This window comes from Homarus americanus, unplaced genomic scaffold (assembly GCF_018991925.1).
Source record: "Homarus americanus isolate GMGI-L3 unplaced genomic scaffold, GMGI_Hamer_2.0 scaffold39675, whole genome shotgun sequence".
NCBI classification, from domain to species: Eukaryota; Metazoa; Arthropoda; class Malacostraca; order Decapoda; family Nephropidae; genus Homarus; species Homarus americanus.
In genome coordinates this window covers 10,706,802-10,727,840 of record NW_024736071.1, presented here as the reverse complement: position 1 = coordinate 10,727,840, position 21,039 = coordinate 10,706,802, and the positions used below count along the sequence as shown (strand labels likewise).

Genomic DNA, 21,039 nt, shown 5'->3' with positions numbered 1-21,039 from the left:
TGATTGAGAAGAAAATATTATTGAGAAGTGTGAGAATTTATCATGGTGTGCAGTATAACGTAACAGGCTTGTATACTAAGTACCCACACAGGCCTGGTACTATAGTGTGTCACCCCAAGACAGGCCGACACTAACTTGTACAGTACATACCTTTATCATAATGAATAAATGACCATAAATATTTAGACAGGAGAAGGTGGAGAGGAAGATAACCGGGTAAGGGTAGTGTAGTGTTAGGTAAGGTGTAGTCAAGTATGAGGGTTGCTTCAGGTTGTCACATCGCCTCAAGAACCTGCCTTCATCACACTGTGTGGTTCTCCAGGGGTCAAGGGGACACGCGCTAGCTCTGGCTCTCTGGCTGTCATTCGGAGTCGAGTATGATCATCCAAGGATTACAAAATGATTGAAAAATTTTAATGGTTTCATCATTGTTGGTGAACTCTGTTGTGGCCCGAGAAGCTAAAACGGGACCGAAGGGTTACCTGTAGAGGTTGTGGGTGTGGTGAAGTACAATTACTGAGGGAGGGGCGACGGCAGTGTTTTTCCTACTCTAGCGCTTGTCTCCATTGGCGTGCAGTCGATCATCCTCGAAGGTTTTTATACTCTCTCGAGCAGTACTTCTCCAAACGTCACGGTTGGGGTTGATAGTCTCTCAGGGGTGATTGTCGATTTAGCACTTTCAAGTTTGATCTCTTCCGATGCCTGCCAGCACTACGATTGCCATTCTTTAAAAAGCTGTAGAGTAACTGTTATTCTAAAGGCACACGTGAATATATATATATATATATATATATATATATATATATATATATATATATATATATATATATATATATAGAAAGCGATACATATGTAAACAGAGAAAGTCGGGGAGTGTTAAGATGGTTGTCTCGCTTGGTGTGTGATAAAGGCCAAGAAGTTGTACGCCGTGAAATATTTTATGTTGTAACACTGGTTGTGGCCCAACAGTGTAGTGTCACCATGACGCCACCACACCATCACTAACGCCACCATAACGTCCTCACCTCCACTATCCTAGTGCAATGCATATCTTGTCACCCTAACAATCCTAATACCCTATCCATCATCACGACCATGTATAAGAGCGTCACGCTGAGTATACTGTAGTGTAACCATGACCACTTAACCACCATCCATAGTAAGAAGCACCCGCCTGGTAAAGCGTACTTAATGAAAAACTTAGGCTCTGTGTTGGGTCCAAGTGCTACTGTTCAAAGTAAATATGAATAACACAGACTGGGGACTTTGTAGTAAAATGGTTTACTTGTAGATGACTCAAAGCTAGGGGGTCAAGTAAGCCTGGTTAGAGATAAGAAACAAATTTATGATGGATCAACCACAACACACACTGCTACTGTATGTATAATAAGCCACTAGACACTGTTAAAATACCCCTTACTTCAGCTTTCCTTACAAATAACTTTACGGTGGCCAATAGGCGTGTTGCTAATCTTTATTCATTGGTTATTATTTGCGATGACTATACTCCATCATGATATATTACTATCTCACTGTACCACTATCTCGTTACACACACCATGCCATAGTCACCACCATAACACAAGCATCACCATAGCATACACACTGTAAGTCTCTACTTCAAATAAATGGCGGTAATTATAGTCGTATTTTAGTTGTTCATGTCAGCACTACCACACACACATGCTTTGTGTGTCCACGTGTTTGTTTGCTCTTCTTTTTTTTACAGGGACTAGCCCATCCGGGCACAGGTCATCAACCCACAACGAGGCTAGGGGGTGAAAAAATAAGAGTAAAAATAAATTAAAAATAGAAAAGACAAAAGTATATTAATCTACACCAGGAAGATGCCGGAAAACCAGCTTTTTAAAGTGAGACATTGTATGAGTATGGAAACACAGAAGAAGGCAGGGCATTCCACAGTTTGGCTGTGCGAGGAAAGAAGGATGTACTATAACGGGTTATTCTAGTGTGACTGACAACCACAGAGAAACTGTGGGCACCACTGGCAAGACGAGTGTTACGATCCCACGGCCTTGCCGGGGGTACACAGGATGCCAAATCCACCGAACATTGCTCATTAAAATAACTGTAAAAGAGAGAAAGTGAAGCAACATTGCGGCGAAGAGAAAGGGAAGAAAGATTGTCAACTAAAGGAAATACCCTTAATTCCACCCTATCTAACAGTTGGACAGAAGAAGAGCAGTACTCCAAGTTAGGACGAATGAATCCCTTATAAATTTGAAGCAACTGCTCAGGAGTGAAGTAGCTACAGCATCTGTACAGCATTCCCAGCTTTCGGGAGGCAGCTTTAGCAATGTTATGGATGTGTGGCTTCCATGACATATTAGAGGAAATGGTGAGGCCTAGCATATCTATTTTAGAACTTGGCAGAATGATTGCGTCCTGAAGTGTGATTGGTGTGAGATCATCTAATTTGGAAAGTGTAATTGGTAAATATTGAGTTTTATTACTAGTGAATTTAAGCAAGTTTCTACCTCCCCATTCGGAAATGCTGCACAGATCCGCATTGATAGATGAAATGATATCAGCTCTAGAAACAGATCTAGTTTGAGAATTAGGGGGAAGGAAAAATGTGAAGAAGAGTGAAGAGTAGAATTATCAGCGTAAGAATGGATAGAATTAGTCGTCGTGTGAAGTAAATCATTATAAAAAGAAAGAAGAGAGTTGGTGAAAGCACGGAACCCTGTGGGACACCACTATTGGCAGAGAAAGAGCGAGAGAGGTCAATCCTTCGGCAACAACTGCCATGGATCGGTTCTTAGAGAACAAAGATGGGGAGAGAATGCTTTGGAGATGTCAAGGGCCACGACGAAAGTTTTCCTTATAATCCCTATGAGAGGATGAACAGAAACGGGTGCAGTAGGAGTGTTACATTGCTTGACTGGTGCTTGTAATGTTTGTTTTTGTTTTTATGCCTGTCTGATCTAAGTAATATTTGTTTGTGCCTGTGTTTGTTTGATTCTTGAAACGAGCTAAACTTGTAACCTGTTTTGTTTATTTGTTTGCATAGATTGTGGTCAATTCAGAGCATTTTTTAAATTTTTTGTTTGTGTTTTGTGATTTGTTAGATGGAAGGTTTTGTGGTGTGATGTGATTTGAGTGTTTTTTTGTGGAGAGAGGCAGGAAATTTGTCTGCGGAAACTTTATGGGCGGGAACTCTCTAGGCGGGAACTTTATAGACGGGATCACCATCAAAATTATCACCGTCTACAGTAAATCGGTGTAGCTTACACAAGGCGGATGGGTTCTCAGATAACTAATTATATGGAAAGTTAATCTTAAGAATTTCTAAGTATTTAGTGTAGGAGTTTACATGGTCTCGGGTAATATAACTTGGGATTGTAATTTACAGATAATCAAGATATACCCAAGAAGGGATCACCTGAGTATTAGCTCCCCGCTACTTATTTCACCATAAAATTAATAACCTAATCTAACCTTATCTGATTTAACCTAACTTAAGCTAACACGATACCCTGTAAAACTAAATTTAAACCCAATTTAACATAACCGAATCTAATCTCTCCATGTAGCGTTCAGGCAAGACAACCGAGACACCTGGTGGACCTGACGTCGCGTGCGTCTGATGTCACTGGGTGTAGTATATGGCCACACGACATTGTAACCATTTTGTAAATATATAAGTAATGAAATTTTACTGATAATATATATTATGTTTTGCTTTTTGACTGGTGTGTAGCTTGAGCATGAAGTAAATGAATGAAAACAAACTCGAGAATAAGTCCTATCTCTTTTGTGCTTTCTTTTGCCATTTCATGGAGAATATTATCTAATGATGAGTGAAATTAGGTAAGGATGCGAAGGAAAAAATATTTACCAATAGTGATTTTTTGGCAAGTTTGGGCTATCATGTACGTAGTGACAGAGACGTGACCGACCGCCCAAGTGACTAACGAGCCGGTCAATGGTGAAGAGGATAAAAGTAAAGTAAAAATAAAAAGGCAAAACAAATAAAGAGTTTATGGCCTTGAAACATACCATACATACAATGACAAAACTGACAGATTATTGCATAAATGAACTAAAAATTAAATATATACTAACAGGTAAATTTCAGAGAGATCATCTTAAAGCAAGGTTGGTCAGTATCGCCAGCTGGTAGGTGGCCAGTACAACATATCTGTGCGTCAAGTGGTAGAGTGTGAAAAAAAATCTCAGAATGATGTCTTTATTTTATTTGATCCTACCACTTCATAACCAATATGTTGACCTGAGGAATTTTGAGGAAACTAACCGGGTTGACATGGAAAAGGAGTACAAGCTAGATGTTCACAAACTCAACGTAGATGTGATAGATAATGATATTAAAAGTGTAAGGACGTTTTTCCTGTTGTTAGTCCGGGGAAATTAGGAAAAAAAAGTTGAACTAATTCATAATGAAATGATACTTGGTAGAAACATCCTGACCGATCCCAGGTGAGATTTTGCCGCCATCTTGAAAAAATGGCGGCCGTTCACAGTTTTTCATGTTTTATTCATTAACCGCTGATTTTAGAGAGAGGACATTTAATAACAAAATAAAAGAGCATAAAATTATGCACATTTTGGTATATTCAGCTTTTGTGTAAGACTAAAACTTTCAGAGAAAAAGAACAATACAATCTTCACTACTTCATTGAAGCCTAAAGTCCTAACACTCCAAATTTTCCGCCGCCCATGTGCAGGTTTCTTCATTTCCGAGTCTATATTACATACTTCTGAACAAAAAAGGCAGCAGCACCTGAAATCAAATGCAGAAATTGCAGATCTCTATTTTCCTTTTACTGGAGAAGCTGTCAAACTTCCATTTTCTGTAGTACCTACCAATCGCTTCTTTACTTTGGCTTTAATTGTATCTTCCCTTGTGTATTCCTCCCTACAGTTTTCATGTACTCTTACTGTTTGCCTGTCTTTCCGCAGAGTCCATTTCCCATCTAACATTTCACTGGCTCTAGTCATTGTTGGAAGACCTCTCTTGACAGAGACTATACAGACTCTGGAGAGGCTTTCATCACATAAAGGACACAGTTCTTCCATTTTCAGTGTATTTCAAGTTGTCTATATGTTTCACCTTGTAATTGTCTGTATATATCATTTAAGTAAGGTTGTCCATTTTCAGTTTATTTCTACATGTTTCATTTTGTATAACTAATATTTCAGTTTGTAATTGTCTGTATATATCATTTAAGTAAGGCTGTCCATTTTCAGTATATTTCTATATGTTTCATTTTGTATAACTAATATTTCAGCTTGTAATTGTCTCTATTTATCATTTAAGTAAAACTTTCCATTTCACATTAGTACCTGCAAAATTTAAAAGCAAAACAGACATTATATTCTTGTTGTTTTTTTCCACTGGAACATTCAAGTGTCAAAATTAGAGGTGTGTTGTAGCTATTGTGGAAACAAAATGTTTATTTTCTCAGAAAGTATTAATCCTTCACAAAAGCTGAATATACCAAAATGTGCATAATTTTACGCTCTATTATTTGTGCCATATTTCTTATATCAGCGGTTAATGAGTAAAACATGAAAAACAGCGACTGGCTGCCATTTTTTTCAAGACGGCGGCGAAAGATCACCCCGGATTGATCAGGAAGTTTAGTATGTTGTTTAGGAACGTATTCCCAATAATTCTACTAAGTATCATATCATTATGAATTAGTTCAACATTTGGCATAAAAATTGCCTAATTTTCCTGGACTATTGTACCCTACTTAGCTGGTTACTGCTGCTATGCAGTTTTCAAGAAAATTAAATGTAACTTTTGCAGGGAATTAATAAAGTGTACAGAGAGGGAAGATAATTCTGCCAGATAGCCACAACTACATTCGGTGTATAAGCGGAGGTTCTCTGTTGTATCCAAATGAAACTGCAACAAACATTGTTCTATACAATTATATTATTGTTAGCAAATTGACAAAGCAATTTTTTTTCCTCATTGTCAACCAGCGAAACTTAGCAATGGACATTTCGTTGAATGTTTTGGCAGATAATGAGGCTCTTTTTCCCAGCGACTTTTGTGGTGGTGGTCAAAGTACGGAAAAGGTACAAACCGTGCTGCTATGGGCTTCTTCTAATGCTCTGCTAAACAATTGTTGTGCTAGGGAGAACAATAACATAGCTGCCACCAAGAACTTAGGGAAAAAAGATAACTTCAAACATTAAGTTAGGTGTTGTAAACAACAAATAATGTATATAAAGTCAAAAATTTGTCTGGTAAATAAATGTTAGTATCCATTGTTAACGTCACTGTTTTAGTTCATGAATTTTGAGGAGGAAAAAGGGCATTATTTTTAAGGATGACATTGGTATCTGTTGGCCGCGCGGTACTAGAGATGATGATGATGTCACGCGAGAGCGTGACGGGTGAAATAATCTGAGTGAGGCCATCTTCACGTGATTCCAAAAGAACGCGAAATTAACTTGGACCTTGAGGGTGATGGCGGCCGGTTAATGTTTGTGTGTGCGTGTGTGTGTGTGTGAGTGATAACTGGTGGTGTAATGGTCAGCATGCTCGCGGACCCGGGTTTGATTCCCGGACTGGGTGAAACTATGGGAAAGTTTCTTTACGCCATTTGCCTGTCTACCCAGCAGTAATTGGGAACCTGGGTGGTTAGCCAGTGCTGTTGGGGAGTTGTCTGGTCTTCTCGGACTATTCTTTGACACTGGGTCATGCAACTCGTTAACTTGGTGTGTGGGTGTTGTGTTGGCGACAGCTTCTACACCTTAAACAAATTCACTCCTAGGTGGCCCTAGGGCCGGCCATCCTCGATTTTGAGGGGCATCCATTATATAACAGCTACTTCAAATTATAACGAAATACAGGTCACATTTGGTCACCTGAGAACATGCAAGTGGCTGTCACTAATATTGATCAAAATATTGTTGCGAGAATGGTCACAATGGCCACAACTTGTCACAATGGCCACCTCGTCTCAATGACCACAACTTGTCACAATGGCCACAGTTCATCACAGTGGCTACCTCATCAATGGCTACAGTTCGTCATTGTGGCCACTTAGTCATAATGACCACCTCATCAATGACCACAATGTGTCACTGGTCACAATTGTCACAACTTAGCACCGTGACCACAATTTGTCAGTGGCCATAATTCGTTACAATGGCCACAACTCATTACTCTGGCTACAATTCGTCAAAATGGCCACATTTAGTTACATTGGCCATAATTCGTCACTTGTCATAATTTCACAATGACCACAATTTGTTACAATGGCCACAGTTTGCCAAAATTGTAGCAACTTGCCACAATGGCCACAACTTATCACTCTGGCCACAATTTGTCACAATTGGCGCAACTTGGCACAATGGCCATAATTCATCACAATTGCCGCAACTTGGCACAATATCCACAGCTCATCACTCTGGCCACAATTTGTTACAATGGCCACAATTTGTCGCAATGGCCTCAATTCGTCACAATTGCTGCAACTTGGTACAATGGCCACAATTTGTCACAATGGCCACAGTTTGTCACAATGGCCACAATTCTCCACAATTGCTTCAACTTGGCAGTCAACGGCTCATCACTCTGGCCACAATAGTCAAAAGGGGCACAACTTTCATCGCGTCATCAACACAGACATGCATAACCCTATGTGAACAAGAGTTGGTTGCCTGGAAAAGTATCTATGGTGACGTTGTTGACAAGTCAGACCTGGCTGGATCCTAGGTGACGGGCATTGTTTGAAAGAAGGGAGCAACAACAGAGAGAGAGAGAGTAATCTTTGGATGGACACAGGAATATTAAAACACTTATTGTGTCCATTCCCTGTTATTTTATGGTTGGTTGTTGGGTGTAAGTAAAGCCTGAGTGTTTGCACATATAAACCTTAAAAAAAGGCAGGCAAATAGGTAAGAAAAAATCATAATGAGCTACTTATAACCGAAAACAAAAATGTAATCTATTTTACTTAGAAAATAATCAGCCAAGCATAATGCACATTACATAATTTTTATTGAACAAAAAAGTAGATAATTGTATGATATGATTAGTTGTACATTTTTCAAAGCAACACCATCCTGCCTATAGATTTTTTTTGCCAGAATAGCAAAAAAAAACACAAAAAAACAGCAAATATGTACTGTATAGTCAATTTAAACAATTTCTGAACATCTGGGCTATATTTATCTCACAGGTCCCCATGGCGTTTATGCCCGAAGGAGGTTTCCAATAACAGCATGATACTATATTAAATCGCTCAAGCTCAGCTAACTTTTACCAATTTGGTCCTCCAGCTCACTAATGATATCTCCATTACTGTATGGTAAATGACTTCCTGTGCATTAAAGGTTTTTCATCTCATCATAGTGCAGGATTACTTAACTTTTACTTTTTACTTTTATCCTCTTCGCTACTGATCGGCTCGTTAGCCGCTTGAGCGGTCGGTCACGCCTCTGTTACGCACTGTTGGCGAGTATTGGGCATGCACTAGCTCCTGAATATATCAGAACCTACTCCAGTGTTGGTCAAGTCTGGCCTTGAATGAGCTCTTCACTCGGTGCCGTCACAACACACACTGGTAGATTGTTCCAAGAGTTCACAATTCTCACTCCAAAAAAATTTGCCTCACAGTTTTCTGGGCTTGTGGCTTCTTCAACCTTGAGCTGTGACTCCATGTGGGGTGGACATCTGCCAGCTCTAGGTATGTGCATTCGAGAGTAGTGCCCCCTTAGATGTTTATACACTTCGATTAGGTCACCCCTCGCCCGTCTGTAGTACGTATAAGCTAGGCAGTTGCAGGCGTTCTAATCTCTCTGGGTAACTGAGATTCCGTAGAGCAGGCACCAATCTGGTGGCCCTCATTTGGACATTTTCAATCAATTGGCAGTCTCTAGCATACCTCGGGGACCAGACAGGGTGACAGTACTCCAGATGGGGAAGCACCTCGCTCTTGAAGATCGTGACAAGCAATGGACCATCCAGATATCTAAACGACCTCTTATAACACCTACTAGTTTTGTTGCCTGATTCACCTTCTTCTCACAGTGGCCCGAGAACTTAAGTTCATTGTCGACATGCACACCCAGGTCCTTTTCACATTCGGTCTCTTTTAATACAGTTTCTTCATTCTGCTGGGACATGTGATACTCCTCCTTACTGATGGTGCGACCCAGGTGCATTCTTTTGCACTTCATTACATTGAATCCTAAGACAAAACTCATTTATGTGTTTTATACTTACCGTAGTATCCTCTAAAATTTACAGTTCATCTTTACTCTCTGTAAGCTTCTTATACACTCAATATACCCCATTTTCTGAAAATATTAAAATGCCCTTTTCTACATTAAGCTGGCCTATTATACTTGTATACTAAGCAAGACCCATCCATATACTGTACATATACAGTCAACCCTCACTTTACGCGGTTAATGTAACCCACAGGGTACCGCGGAAAGTGAGAAACGCGTAAAGTGAATAACATAACATATGGGATTAAATGAAATAGAGACCAGCTGACCCCCAAACTCCACTTTTTCCAACACAATACCTATGTTCTAGTAAAAATAACATCTTAATTATGATGGTACATGCACACAATTAATACTTAAGAGAAATAGAGAAATACAGTCGCCAAGTTAATGTCCATTCAAATAATGGACTCAACTCCCTCCCCCTCTTCTCACACTACACTCGCTGGCTCTTCCCTCTCTGAGAAATTTTTGGGGGAAAACCAGGTATGGTAATAAATAATACCTCAAACTAAAGATAGGATAATATAATTGACATTGCTGGATTCCTTGTAAGACCAGGAATATTTTGAATATAAATGTCATATATTTTGCACAAAAGATAACATATTTACTCAGAGTAAACATTATATCTAAAATTTGTATGTCTAATGCAAAATCTATGATGTTTATATTCAAAATGATCATCAAATTGTAAGAATTCCAGCAATGTAAATTATATTCTGACCGGGTAATTTGTATGAATTTTATGAGCTAAAACAAATATCTTCAGTTAATAAAAAAAAAATATTCTTCACACCCTGGTGCCAGGTGGTCGGTCGCCCGTCCCTCCTTCCCACCCACCCCCCACCAGCCCTCTCTTCCAGATGAATGTGTGGGAATACCAGAATGTTTACCTTTTTAGTAATAAATAATAAATCAGACTAAAGTTAGGATAATATAATTGACATTGCTGGATTCCTTGTAAGACCAGGAATATTTTGAATATAGATGTCATATATTTTGCACAAAAGATAACATATTTACTCAGAGTAAACATTATATCTAAAATTTGTATGTCTAATGCAAAATCTATGATGTTTATATTCAAAATGATCATCAAATTGTAAGAATTCCAGCAATGTAAATTATATTCTGGCCGGATAATTTGTATGAATTTTATGAGCTAAATAAAAAAAATTATACTTCACCCGTGTAAAGGGGTACACCCACCGCGGAATGTGAGCATCCTGGGTTCTGGCAGGGCACCGTGTAAACATGTGGAAACGCGGAATGTGGGACCGCGTAAAGTGAGGGTTGACTGTACACTAAACTGGCCCTCTATAGATTAAGGTGGCCACCTGTATAGGACACTGATCAAATGGTCTTGATGATGGCCACTAAACTCTCCTTATCGTCGTACAGACTGGCAGAAGCCCCATGGAGAGAGGAACATCGTGCGGGCCGGGGCGCCGGTCCGACCAGCCGCCATACACTACAACCTGCCCCATGACATCGACTACCACCCCTACTCCAAGTTTACCAGCATATACTTCAAGGTAGGCGAAGAGGGATTAAGGTGTGCATCTGCTTCATGGTAAGATCGAGGGGAGAGAGGCAAAGTATTGTAAAATTTGGGTTGGCCGAGGAGGAGGGTGGAGAATTAGGGTAGGGACAGCAGTAGGAAAGGATGGGAAGGGGTTGATTTAAAGACATGGTTCAGATACTGTGATGCAAAGGGAAAAGTTGAGGTTCGGGTATGTGAGGGAGGAACATTAAGGTAAGGAGATGGTATTATGGAGGAACTTTAAGGTAGGAAGGAGATACGGCTGTTTAGTATTATGATAAGGATTACATGTGATATAGAAAGTAGGTGGAATTAGTGTTGGCCTACAGTATTACCCCAATAATGTATTATCATCTACGGAGAGTCGGGCACCATCACTCTCCCTTTCAAGTACGTACATATGTGAAGTATAGTGAAAGAATTCTGTCTGTTATCTGGTGATGTAACTCATATTAAAGCAGCAGGAGCTTCAAAGTGTCCTCCTCCCAACAGTCACACATCTGGGGGATGAAACGGGAGCCCATCAAGACTCCCTTCTTGTCCAAATCGAGGGATGCCGACTACAGCGACTCCCTTGCCGTGTTCAAGCTCATCCTGCGGTTCATGAACGACCACACACTCTCCGGTGTCAGGGAGACTGTCCTGGGCAACTACATCGCTAATAAGGTACCTTATTTAACATCACTCTTGTTCCTTGTTGTCTTATGTCACCTAACACTCGTTATCACATATAAGCTCAAGTAACAATACTGTATGTAGTCAGTAAATTATTATTGTTTTGTTATTAGGATTTCCTTAGTCATTTTGCCAACCAACGTGTTTTAAATTTGTCATAATTTTCACTGAATTTCCTTTAAAGACCCAGAGTATATATTTGAGATGATATTTGGTAATTATTATACAGTATTTGTATTAGACTGGTGACATGTATTCACCAAGAACATAGACTAATGCACCCTGACTAAGGGCACACAGTGGCTTCAACAATAAGCAGTAACCTTTGGCTTGTGATGCATGATGACTCCATGACCCGAACTTGATACAGGGGCTAATGAACGACAGGATGCAGGACGAGATTCTATGTCAACTGTGTAACCAAACGTGGCGCAACGACAACACAGCTAACGCTGAGCGAGGCTGGGTGCTCCTGGCCAACTGTCTCTCTGTCTTTCCCCCATCATCCACACTCTACAAGTACATCCTCAAGTAGGTGCATCCTCTACCTTGTCAATATGTCCTCTACTGTGTTGTTGCTTCCTCTTATCCAGTAGTGCCTCCTGGTCCCTCTGAAGTCATAAATACTTGTACTTCTTAATTATTTCTCAGAAGTTATAACATCTAATTACAATACCCTTAAATAACTGTCAATACCTTCCTTTTTAAGCATTTATCTTCCAGTCATGTTCACCATGTGAATTCTAAAGTATAAGTCATGTATCTTTGTGTGAGCATATGTACTATTTATTTATCTTGAAAGCTGTGTCTTTCACTTAAATGCTGGTGCTTGGAGTGATCCCATGTCTGTGTTCCCACCAGACACGTGTCAGACCACGGACTCAATGGGTACGCGGGACTGTGTCAGCGGAAGTTGCTGTCCTCTTACAAGAGATCGTCTGGAGTGGCCCGCTCCTTCCCTCCCACAGACCTGGAATGGCGAGCCAATCGCAAGAGGGCGCGCATGGCCCTGGAGGCGCGCTTCCCAGATGGTGAGTGCTTACCAACTTGTTGACTGATGTTGAAGCATATAAGAGAGATATATGTAGAAAGACAAAGATCGATAAATGTTGTGGTAGAGACAAGGAGAATTTAGATACAGGTATAACGGTAGAGATGCTGTACGTACTTTTAAGAGCGAAGGGTATTCAATGTATGATTCTTTGTCAGAGTAAAATCGGAGCTCCACAACTACAGTACAGCCCAGCACATTCCTTGGTGATAACATGTCTGCAGTTGCAGATGTAAATTTATAATACAAATAGAAAGCAGTGGTGTAGCATGATGGTGAAATAAGAAATAACACTTAAATACCAGAGATTATTAGTATTAAAAGTTCATATATGTGTGATTCCTAATTTAGATTTATTATCTTAATCCCCAAACTTTGTCAAATATTTTTTCTTAGGAGATACTAGTGAGGTCTTCAGCTTAACTGGTCACTAGTACTGGTACATTTGATAAATGTGGTGGTTACTCACCAAGTCACTTGTTATTTGGGGATGCTTTCATCATTTCCTATGTATAGGGTTGACTGCACTGCACCTATAGCTTGTCTCTGCTCATTAAATGATTATGTGCATCAATATATCTACACAGATTATAGTGGTTTCCTAGCTATGTGTAGGAAGACCAGTGGTAGTTATTATGACAGTACAGTACACTGCAGTACACTACAGTAGTGTATCTTAAATACGTACTGTATGTTGACGAGCTGTCAAACTGGACGGTACTTCTTATACAGCTAAGATTTTTTATTCTTGTATTTATGTACAGTGCTAGTAATAATTTAGTATTTAATAAATTTTAAAATATTTGTTGCATTAAGAGTACAGGTACATATATTCATCGGGCAAGTATAGATACAGTATTTGGGCTTTGTGTTTTATAGCACGAATCTCTTGAAGATATTTAAATTTTCTGTGAAAGTCAGAAGCAATGTACTGTACATGTATTGGAAATAAAAAACATTGCCTGTGATCTTGAGCAAAATCTTGTCTTGTACATACACCGTACAAAGTACCTACAGCCAAATATTAACGTGAACCTCTTCATAATCTGTTAAGTTATGGAAAACTACTTAATCTCATACTCATTAATATCTTGATCATCACAGGCAATGTGGGCATAGGTGAAGTAGACTCGTGGACCACAGCCGAGGAGTTTGCTTCAGGCCTGCTGGAGGAGAGAGGAGTCATTGAAACATCTGGCTGGACAGTCGCCATCATTGAGGACGACGCCATCACAGAAACACCAGGCCTTGAGTATGTCTTGGACCTTATTGGAGAGAGAGAGTTACCACCAGCCTTCCCTAAGTGCAACTCCAGCCTCCTTCCCACAGGTATTTACCCAACTCCTCATCTCACGACTGCTGAAGATTATGACAAATTTAATTATCCAGGTGCCTCACAGGACACAACAGTAATGGACAAATATCAAGTTAAAGTGGGGGGAGGATGTAATTTAGTGTAACATCAGTTGTCCGATATAAGGTAAAAATATGGTGTGGGTGTACTTGCAGATAGAACCATTGTTCCACTGGCAGTTAGATCATCATACAACTGAGACCTTTGGATATATATATATATATATATATATATATATATATATATATATATATATATATATATATATATATATATATATATATATATATATATATATATATATATATATATATATATATATATATATACATACACCTAAACCCCGACTTACGACGGGGTTAGGGACCCAAATCCAGGTCGTAAGTCCGATATGGTCGTAAGTCCGATATAGATAAAAAAAAAAAATCTACAATGAAATACAGTACAGTAAAAGTAATGAATAATGATGAATGGATACAGTACAGTGAAAGTAATAAATAATAAGGAATGGATACAGTGTGACTGAGAACTTACCCTTTAATGTAGTCAGCTGAATGCATGGGGCCCCCATAATTTTCTAATTATACATGGAGACTACATTAACTGGAAACGTTTCGGTATAGAAAATGCGTGTGTCATTTAAAAAATTTTTTTTTTTTTTTTTATCTATATCTGAGGCGGTCGTAAGTCCCGACGGTCGTAAGTCCACGTAGTCGTAAGTCGGGGTCTAGGTGTATATATATATATCCTAGAACACTACTCTCAGGTTTTTGTAACGGTTTCACTACCCCTCTGGTCCAACAGACCCAGAAGAGGAAAAACCTCTAATTGCAATTTTTTGAAACAAAATAATCTACATGAACTTAAGCTATCTTTTACATTTATAAGACATAAAAACACTGCGTTACAGAGACGTAACCGATCGCCCAAGTGGCAAACGAGCCGTTCATTTGGTGAAGAGGACAAAAGAAAAAGAAAAGAACAGAGACGTGACCGATTGCCCAAGCGGCTAACGAGCCAATCAGTGGTGAAGAGGATAAAAGTAAAGAAAATGTAAATTTAAGGGGTTACTGTAAAATATAAAAACAAAATCTATATGAAAAAAAGTTTTTACTTTAATTAACATAGCAAAGAAACTAATCGCTATATGAACTGAGCATTGTACTACGTAGCAGGAATTATCCACGTTGCATCTGAGTTATGTCGTTTGTGTGGTCATAAAGTCCTAGTTATGTGGTCATAAAGTCCTAGTTATGGAGATAAGGTCATGTGCTAAGAACTAAGTGGAGGTAAACACCTTGTTACAGGTCAGGTTAGAATAAGAATTATAAAGAAATAGGTTTATTCAAAGATTAGCCTCACAGCATAATTATCCTTATATTATCCTCCTTAATGTTAATCCAAACCTTATCCTTTCTAGCCTAATCTCACATTAGGTTAGCTTAACCTAACCAAACCTAAATTTCTCTCGTTTAGCCTAGTCTAACTTATGACCCCAGGTAGCATGAGGATCATCAGGTTAACATATAGTGTTACGAGTTGGGGATTTAGAATATAGTTAAAAGTCTACCCAGATCCCAACAGGCAACAACCAAAAAAAAACAAAGACAATCGGACTATAAAAGGGTAGACAAAGGATGCGAGTTTTTGTTGTGTATAATAAAGTACCATGAATCCCTTAACAAAATATTCAGCGTTCTATAATTTACCCTTAACCATACTTAACCTAAACATTAACATTATATACATATTTATACAACATAAACAATTTTGAAGCAAGTGGATGCGGGGAGGCAATATAAGATTACAAACACTTAAGTGCGGAGCTGAGATGGCTGACGAGTAAGGCTGAGTATTGTAGAAGACGGTAGGTAGTCACTGTGCCGTAGGTTTCCAGGATAGGTGATCCTGTGGTCACTTCCCAGAGTGAACTGCTCTCTCCTCGAACTGGAGCTGACAAAGAAGACTTTGAGGAGGTGACGCAACAACCAGGATATGGAGAAGGGAAACCCGGGAGTGGTAACTAAGACGAGTCATACTCGTGTTTCGTCCCTAGATGGCGTTGCTCGTGGTGCTGGGTAGGTAGATCAAGACAATAGATGGCGTGGTTCGTAGTGCTGGGTAGGTAGATCATGACAATTGGTGGCGGGGTTCGTAACAATAGGTAGATGGGATGCTAATATTTAATTGATTAAGAAATTAAGTTAAATCCAATAATCTAAGCAAATTTTTATATAGATGATATGAAATTTTCTTGTTATTTTTCATTTAAGTGATTATATTTCATTTATTTATTTTTATTGGTTTAGCCAGTTGTTATACTCACAGACTTGTCATTTACAGGAGCACAACCAGAACGTCGAGTCTCAGCACCTGTCCTACTGCCGCAGCTGGTCGTGACGGATGGCGAACCTATTGAGGAGTCCCCAGTGGTGGCTCGCAGGTACAGCTCTGCCCCCTCATTTATTAAAGCACATTATAGTTACTGTAGAAACCTTACTGAAAGACAGGTTAAGGTAGTATAGTACTGGTGATGTAGCAGCTGAAGTTAACATAGAGCAGTGTTGGGGATGTAGTAGCTTAAGGTAACATAGTATGGGAGATTTGGCAGCTTAGGGTAAAATAGGACAGTGGTCCCTCGGTTAACGAGCGCCTCGGTTAACGAGATTTCGGTTAACGACTTACCTTCCATAAGATTCTTAACTTCGGTTAACGAGCAATCCCTCGATTAACGAGTTTTTTACGAGCCGACTTCAACATGTTTTCGCTTGCATTTGGCGGTCCACCAGCTGTAGTATTAGTCCGCCAATACAGTAATCGGTTTTAGGGCTTAAATTCCTTACTATTTTTGTAAATATCAAGAAGCTTATACTATTCAATAATTTTAAAAGTTTAATATTAACTTTTTTAGTCATTTTAACAATTATTGAACATAATTGAAGGTAAAGAAACTAGTTTCTGGCGTGCCATCCAGCCTGTTAACACACCAGACAGGTGTTAGTCTCTCTCTGTTTTCAGTGGAGGTAACATCTTGCTTGAGACTCTCTTCAACTAAACGCTTTTTTTCTGTGTTTCCAAGCAAATTATTGGTCATTTTGAAATATATTTTACATATTGACAATATATAATGCAGTGCAGTGTTGATTAAAAGAAAATAATCTTGAAATACACCAAGAGAACTAAAATTTTATGGGTGAAATGGTGCCATGGGGTGACTTCTCTTCCACCCCAATGCCTTCTCTTCTCCCTTCTCCTCCACCCCCATTCTAATTCCCATCATCATCATCCAGGAGCCTTCTACATACACACCTCAAAGTAAGTGTACTTTTCTACCTTTTTTGTTGAATTTAGGCAATTTTCGGTGAGCTGGAACCAATTACCCAAAAACCCATTGAAACAATGGTTTCGGTTAACGAGCAACCTGCTGGAACGGATTGTGCTCGTTAACTGAGGGACCACTGTACAGTACCAGAGAATTGGCAGCTTAAGTTAATATGATACTGGAAATTTGGCAGCTCAGGTAATATTGTACCAGAGATTTGACAGGTTAAGATAAGTAAAGAGGCTATTGAAGAAGTAAATTTTCATATGCTTATCTTTTTTTTTTAGGTTTGTATCAAATAATGTTGTAGAAACTGTATATATTATGTAACAAACTTCTGTAATGTTCATCATTTATCTCAGTATGTGACTCAGGTTCTGTTGTATGAACTGCCATATGTTAATACAGTTAAGAAAGCTCTAATATTCTCCTTAATCAACAATATGCATATAGTACAGTACAGTTAACCCTCACTTTACGCGGTCCCACATTCCGCGTTTCCACGTTTACGCGGTGCCCTGCCGGAACCCAGGATGCTCACATTCCGCGGTGCGTGTACCCCTTTACGCGGAGAGCGGCTGGCGAGCCGCGCCATTTTTGGATCCAAACCTCCCGCCATCCGCCATGTTGTGTGTGGCCGAACATGGTGCGCACAAGGTCGCCCAGTCATCAAAACATTACCAGTTCTTCACCCGCCACCCACCACAGCGGCCCAAGTCAGTGATAATGATAATTATGGTGAGGATATGGACTTATATGACTTTGGGGAGTTTGACAAAGAGGCCCCCTGCGCCTCTGTGGTGGATAGTGATACAATTGATAACAAGTGACACAGGTGAGGGCCAATAATCTGCCCTCTGCCTCGGAACCAACCGCCCATCCCAGTGTGCCCAGCCATTTTTCTACTAATGTAAGTGTGAAAAAACCTAATATTATTGATATTTCTTTAATTATTAATTGTGTGCATACCATCTTAAAGTTAAGATAATATTTACTACAACATACTGTAGTTGTGTGTCATCAAAAAGTGGAGTTTGGGACGGCCTGACTCCATTTCAATTAATCCCATATGTTATGTTATTCACTTTACGTTTCACTTCATGGGGATCGAGTTACATTAACCGTGTAAAGTGAGGGTTAACTGTATTCCTCTGTTTTGTTATTTATTTTTACAACCTAAAGTTCAGTGTTTATTTCTTCCTGTATTCTTTAACTCTCCCATACAGTGATCCACAACTCTCTTCTTTACAGCCTAACATTTCCCCTCGTGTTGCAGGACCCGGTCTCCGCCAGCCCTAACAAGAAAGTTGTCACGGGAGGCATTGGAGGCACATGACCAGGTGATGAGCAACACCAAAGAGGCAGGCGGGGATGGTATTGGCCTCTCTCGCACCTCTGCTCTCAACAACCGCGCACTTCGATGACAAGAGTAAAAGCAGGTCCCTTGACAACCTACTTGAAGGACCTCCAGATATCCAGGTGTGTGACTACGTAGTTTGATTCAAAGTTTATAATTTTTTACATGTGTCACAGACATTGTTCCATTTCAGTTATCATAAGTTTTACTTATGATGAGGGTGTCTTGTGAGTAGGATGGTCAGGGCAGTCTGTATCTAAGCATGCAACACTCCAGCTGTGTAGGTCAAAAACATAACTTGAGGATGGACAAAGCTACAGCATTCATACCTGCCACATAATTTCACACCTCTAGCATTGCTGGTTTTTAGAGTTAATGGTCTAAGGTCAAAATCACAATCATGAAATAGACATTGATTGTAGGTGTAGTTATTAATATTATTTTTATTTTGGTTGCATCTCAGGTGTAGGTAGTAGGCAGCTACCAAATAGGGAGGTACTACCGCCTGGGATGATATTATTATTATTATTATTATTATTATTATTATATTATTATTATTATTATTATTATTATTATTATTACTATAATTATTATTATTATTATTATTATTATTATCATCATCATCATTATCATCATCATATTTTTGCCCCCAGGCCCTGATATGGGTCAATGACCTGTGCCCTGGTGGGTTAATCCGAAAAAAAAATACAGTAGATCCTTGCCATTCACGAGTTTGCGATTCGCGATTTCGATGATTTGCGGTAAGCAGATGGTGGCTAGCTTTCCAGCTTTTCCCCGCAGCACAACGAGTCATCCCATGCAGCACCTAGTGTTGTACAGGTTGTACCTCTCTAGTCCGGCAACCTCGGGACCTGACCGGTGCCGGACCATGGAAATTCACCCTTTTCCTGGATAGATAGTGACTTGTGCTTATGCTTGGAAACTAGCACCACTTTCTGCATCATGGTCTCTTTGAAGACATATTAAGGGATAAATGTTGTTTAGTAGCTTCTCAAATTTCAGAAGTTTTTAATTCAACGATTTTATTGAACACACAAAAAAAATAAATAAAATTTTGACGGGCGAAACTTGAATTTCGGACGGTTGAACGGCCCGCCAATGTGAGACGACGTGCATAATCGTGTAAACAGTGTCATTTCTCTTATGTACAAAAGATTCATTATTGTTTATTACTGAATGTCTTTTATTGAATTAATATTTATGTGTGCAAAATGAGCAATACAATTCATTAATACGAATATTAAAAACACGAGGAAATGACACAGCATTGTTTTCGTTGATTACAAAACCATTGACTGACTGGTTCAACATATAAACTGAAGAAAATAAGACCTTGGTTGTAGCTGTAGTAAAATTAATATGGTTGTTTAAGTAATGTTATTTAATGTTAATAAATGGAACAATAGAATTAGCTAATGATAATGGTAAAGAAAAAAGAGAGGTCGTATGTAAGTGTACACGCGAAAAATCATCGTCATTACTTTACATAAGAATATGAAAGCAACATTATTTACTGTTCATATATATTTTAATTAATGTTTTAAATTTTTTTATTGAATTAATGTTTGTGTGTGCAAAATTAACAATAAAATTTATTAATACTACGTGAATATTAAAAACACACGAGACGGCCGTCGTGGCATTGTTTATGTTAAAGTTACAAAACCAGTGACTGATTGGTTCTACATATAAAACTGAAGAAAATAAGACCCTGATTGTAGCTGTAGTAAAATTAATGTAAAAAAATTAATATGGCTGTTTGAAGTACCTGTAATGTTATTTAATGTTAATAAATGGAACAATATAAGTAGCTAACCATTAATGGTAAAAAAGTGGAACTGCGCGTATATGGTCGCACATGTGAAAACATATCGTCATTACTCCACATAAGAATAAAGCAACATTTATTTACTGCTTATTTATATTGAAGGGTTAAATGTTGTACTCTGTATAGACAAGCAGAGAGAGAGAGAGCAGCTGAACTGCCGGATGTAAACAAACCTTAATTTCCCGCGGCTTTGTTGTTGTTTTTTTACGGGATTAGCCCACCCGGGCATAGGTCATTGACCCACATTGGGGCCTGAGAGGCAAAAATTTAATACCGGGTACTCCTGTAATAATAATAATAATTCAGATAAAAAAAAAAAAAAGCTGCCTATCTACCTAATGGACAAACTAAAATCGTTCCGGGCCACTGGAGTTTCCGGACCACAGAATGCCGGACTAGAGAGGTACAACCTGTACTCTCAAAACTTTAGTGTTTCTGTGTGAAATGGCCTAAAAGTGCTAGTGACGCTAGTGAAGTGAAATGTAAAAGGCAGAAGTCAGTGATGACCCTGACAAAGAAAGTTTTATTATTAGATAAGTTAAAAGAGGGGATGAGTGCTGCCACAGCTGGTCAGTTGTTTGGTATAGGTCTACAGTATGGCATAGACACTAATCTGAACATCATAACTAGTAAAGTGACCCATTT

General features: G+C 39.0%; 2 protein-coding genes across 3 annotated transcripts in view; both read left to right on the top strand.

The window, feature by feature from the left end:
- Positions 1 to 18,524, top strand: part of LOC121871703 (unconventional myosin-XV-like) — a 176,799-nt gene extending 158,275 nt beyond the window's left edge. The window contains exons 20-26 of the mRNA XM_042374114.1: positions 10,645 to 10,778; positions 11,279 to 11,452; positions 11,832 to 11,992; positions 12,323 to 12,492; positions 13,617 to 13,841; positions 16,210 to 16,309; positions 18,440 to 18,524. Of these exons, the coding sequence (XP_042230048.1) occupies positions 10,645 to 10,778; positions 11,279 to 11,452; positions 11,832 to 11,992; positions 12,323 to 12,492; positions 13,617 to 13,841; positions 16,210 to 16,309; positions 18,440 to 18,524 (1,049 nt within the window). The remainder of the gene's footprint in view (positions 1 to 10,644; positions 10,779 to 11,278; positions 11,453 to 11,831; positions 11,993 to 12,322; positions 12,493 to 13,616; positions 13,842 to 16,209; positions 16,310 to 18,439) is intronic.
- Positions 16,213 to 21,039, top strand: part of LOC121871787 — a 104,807-nt gene continuing 99,980 nt past the window's right edge. For both annotated transcript variants that reach the window (XM_042374269.1, XM_042374268.1), the window contains exons 1-2: positions 16,213 to 16,309; positions 18,465 to 18,667. In XM_042374269.1, coding sequence (XP_042230203.1) covers positions 18,560 to 18,667 — 108 coding nt within the window. In that variant the 5' untranslated portion in view covers positions 16,213 to 16,309; positions 18,465 to 18,559. The remainder of the gene's footprint in view (positions 16,310 to 18,464; positions 18,668 to 21,039) is intronic.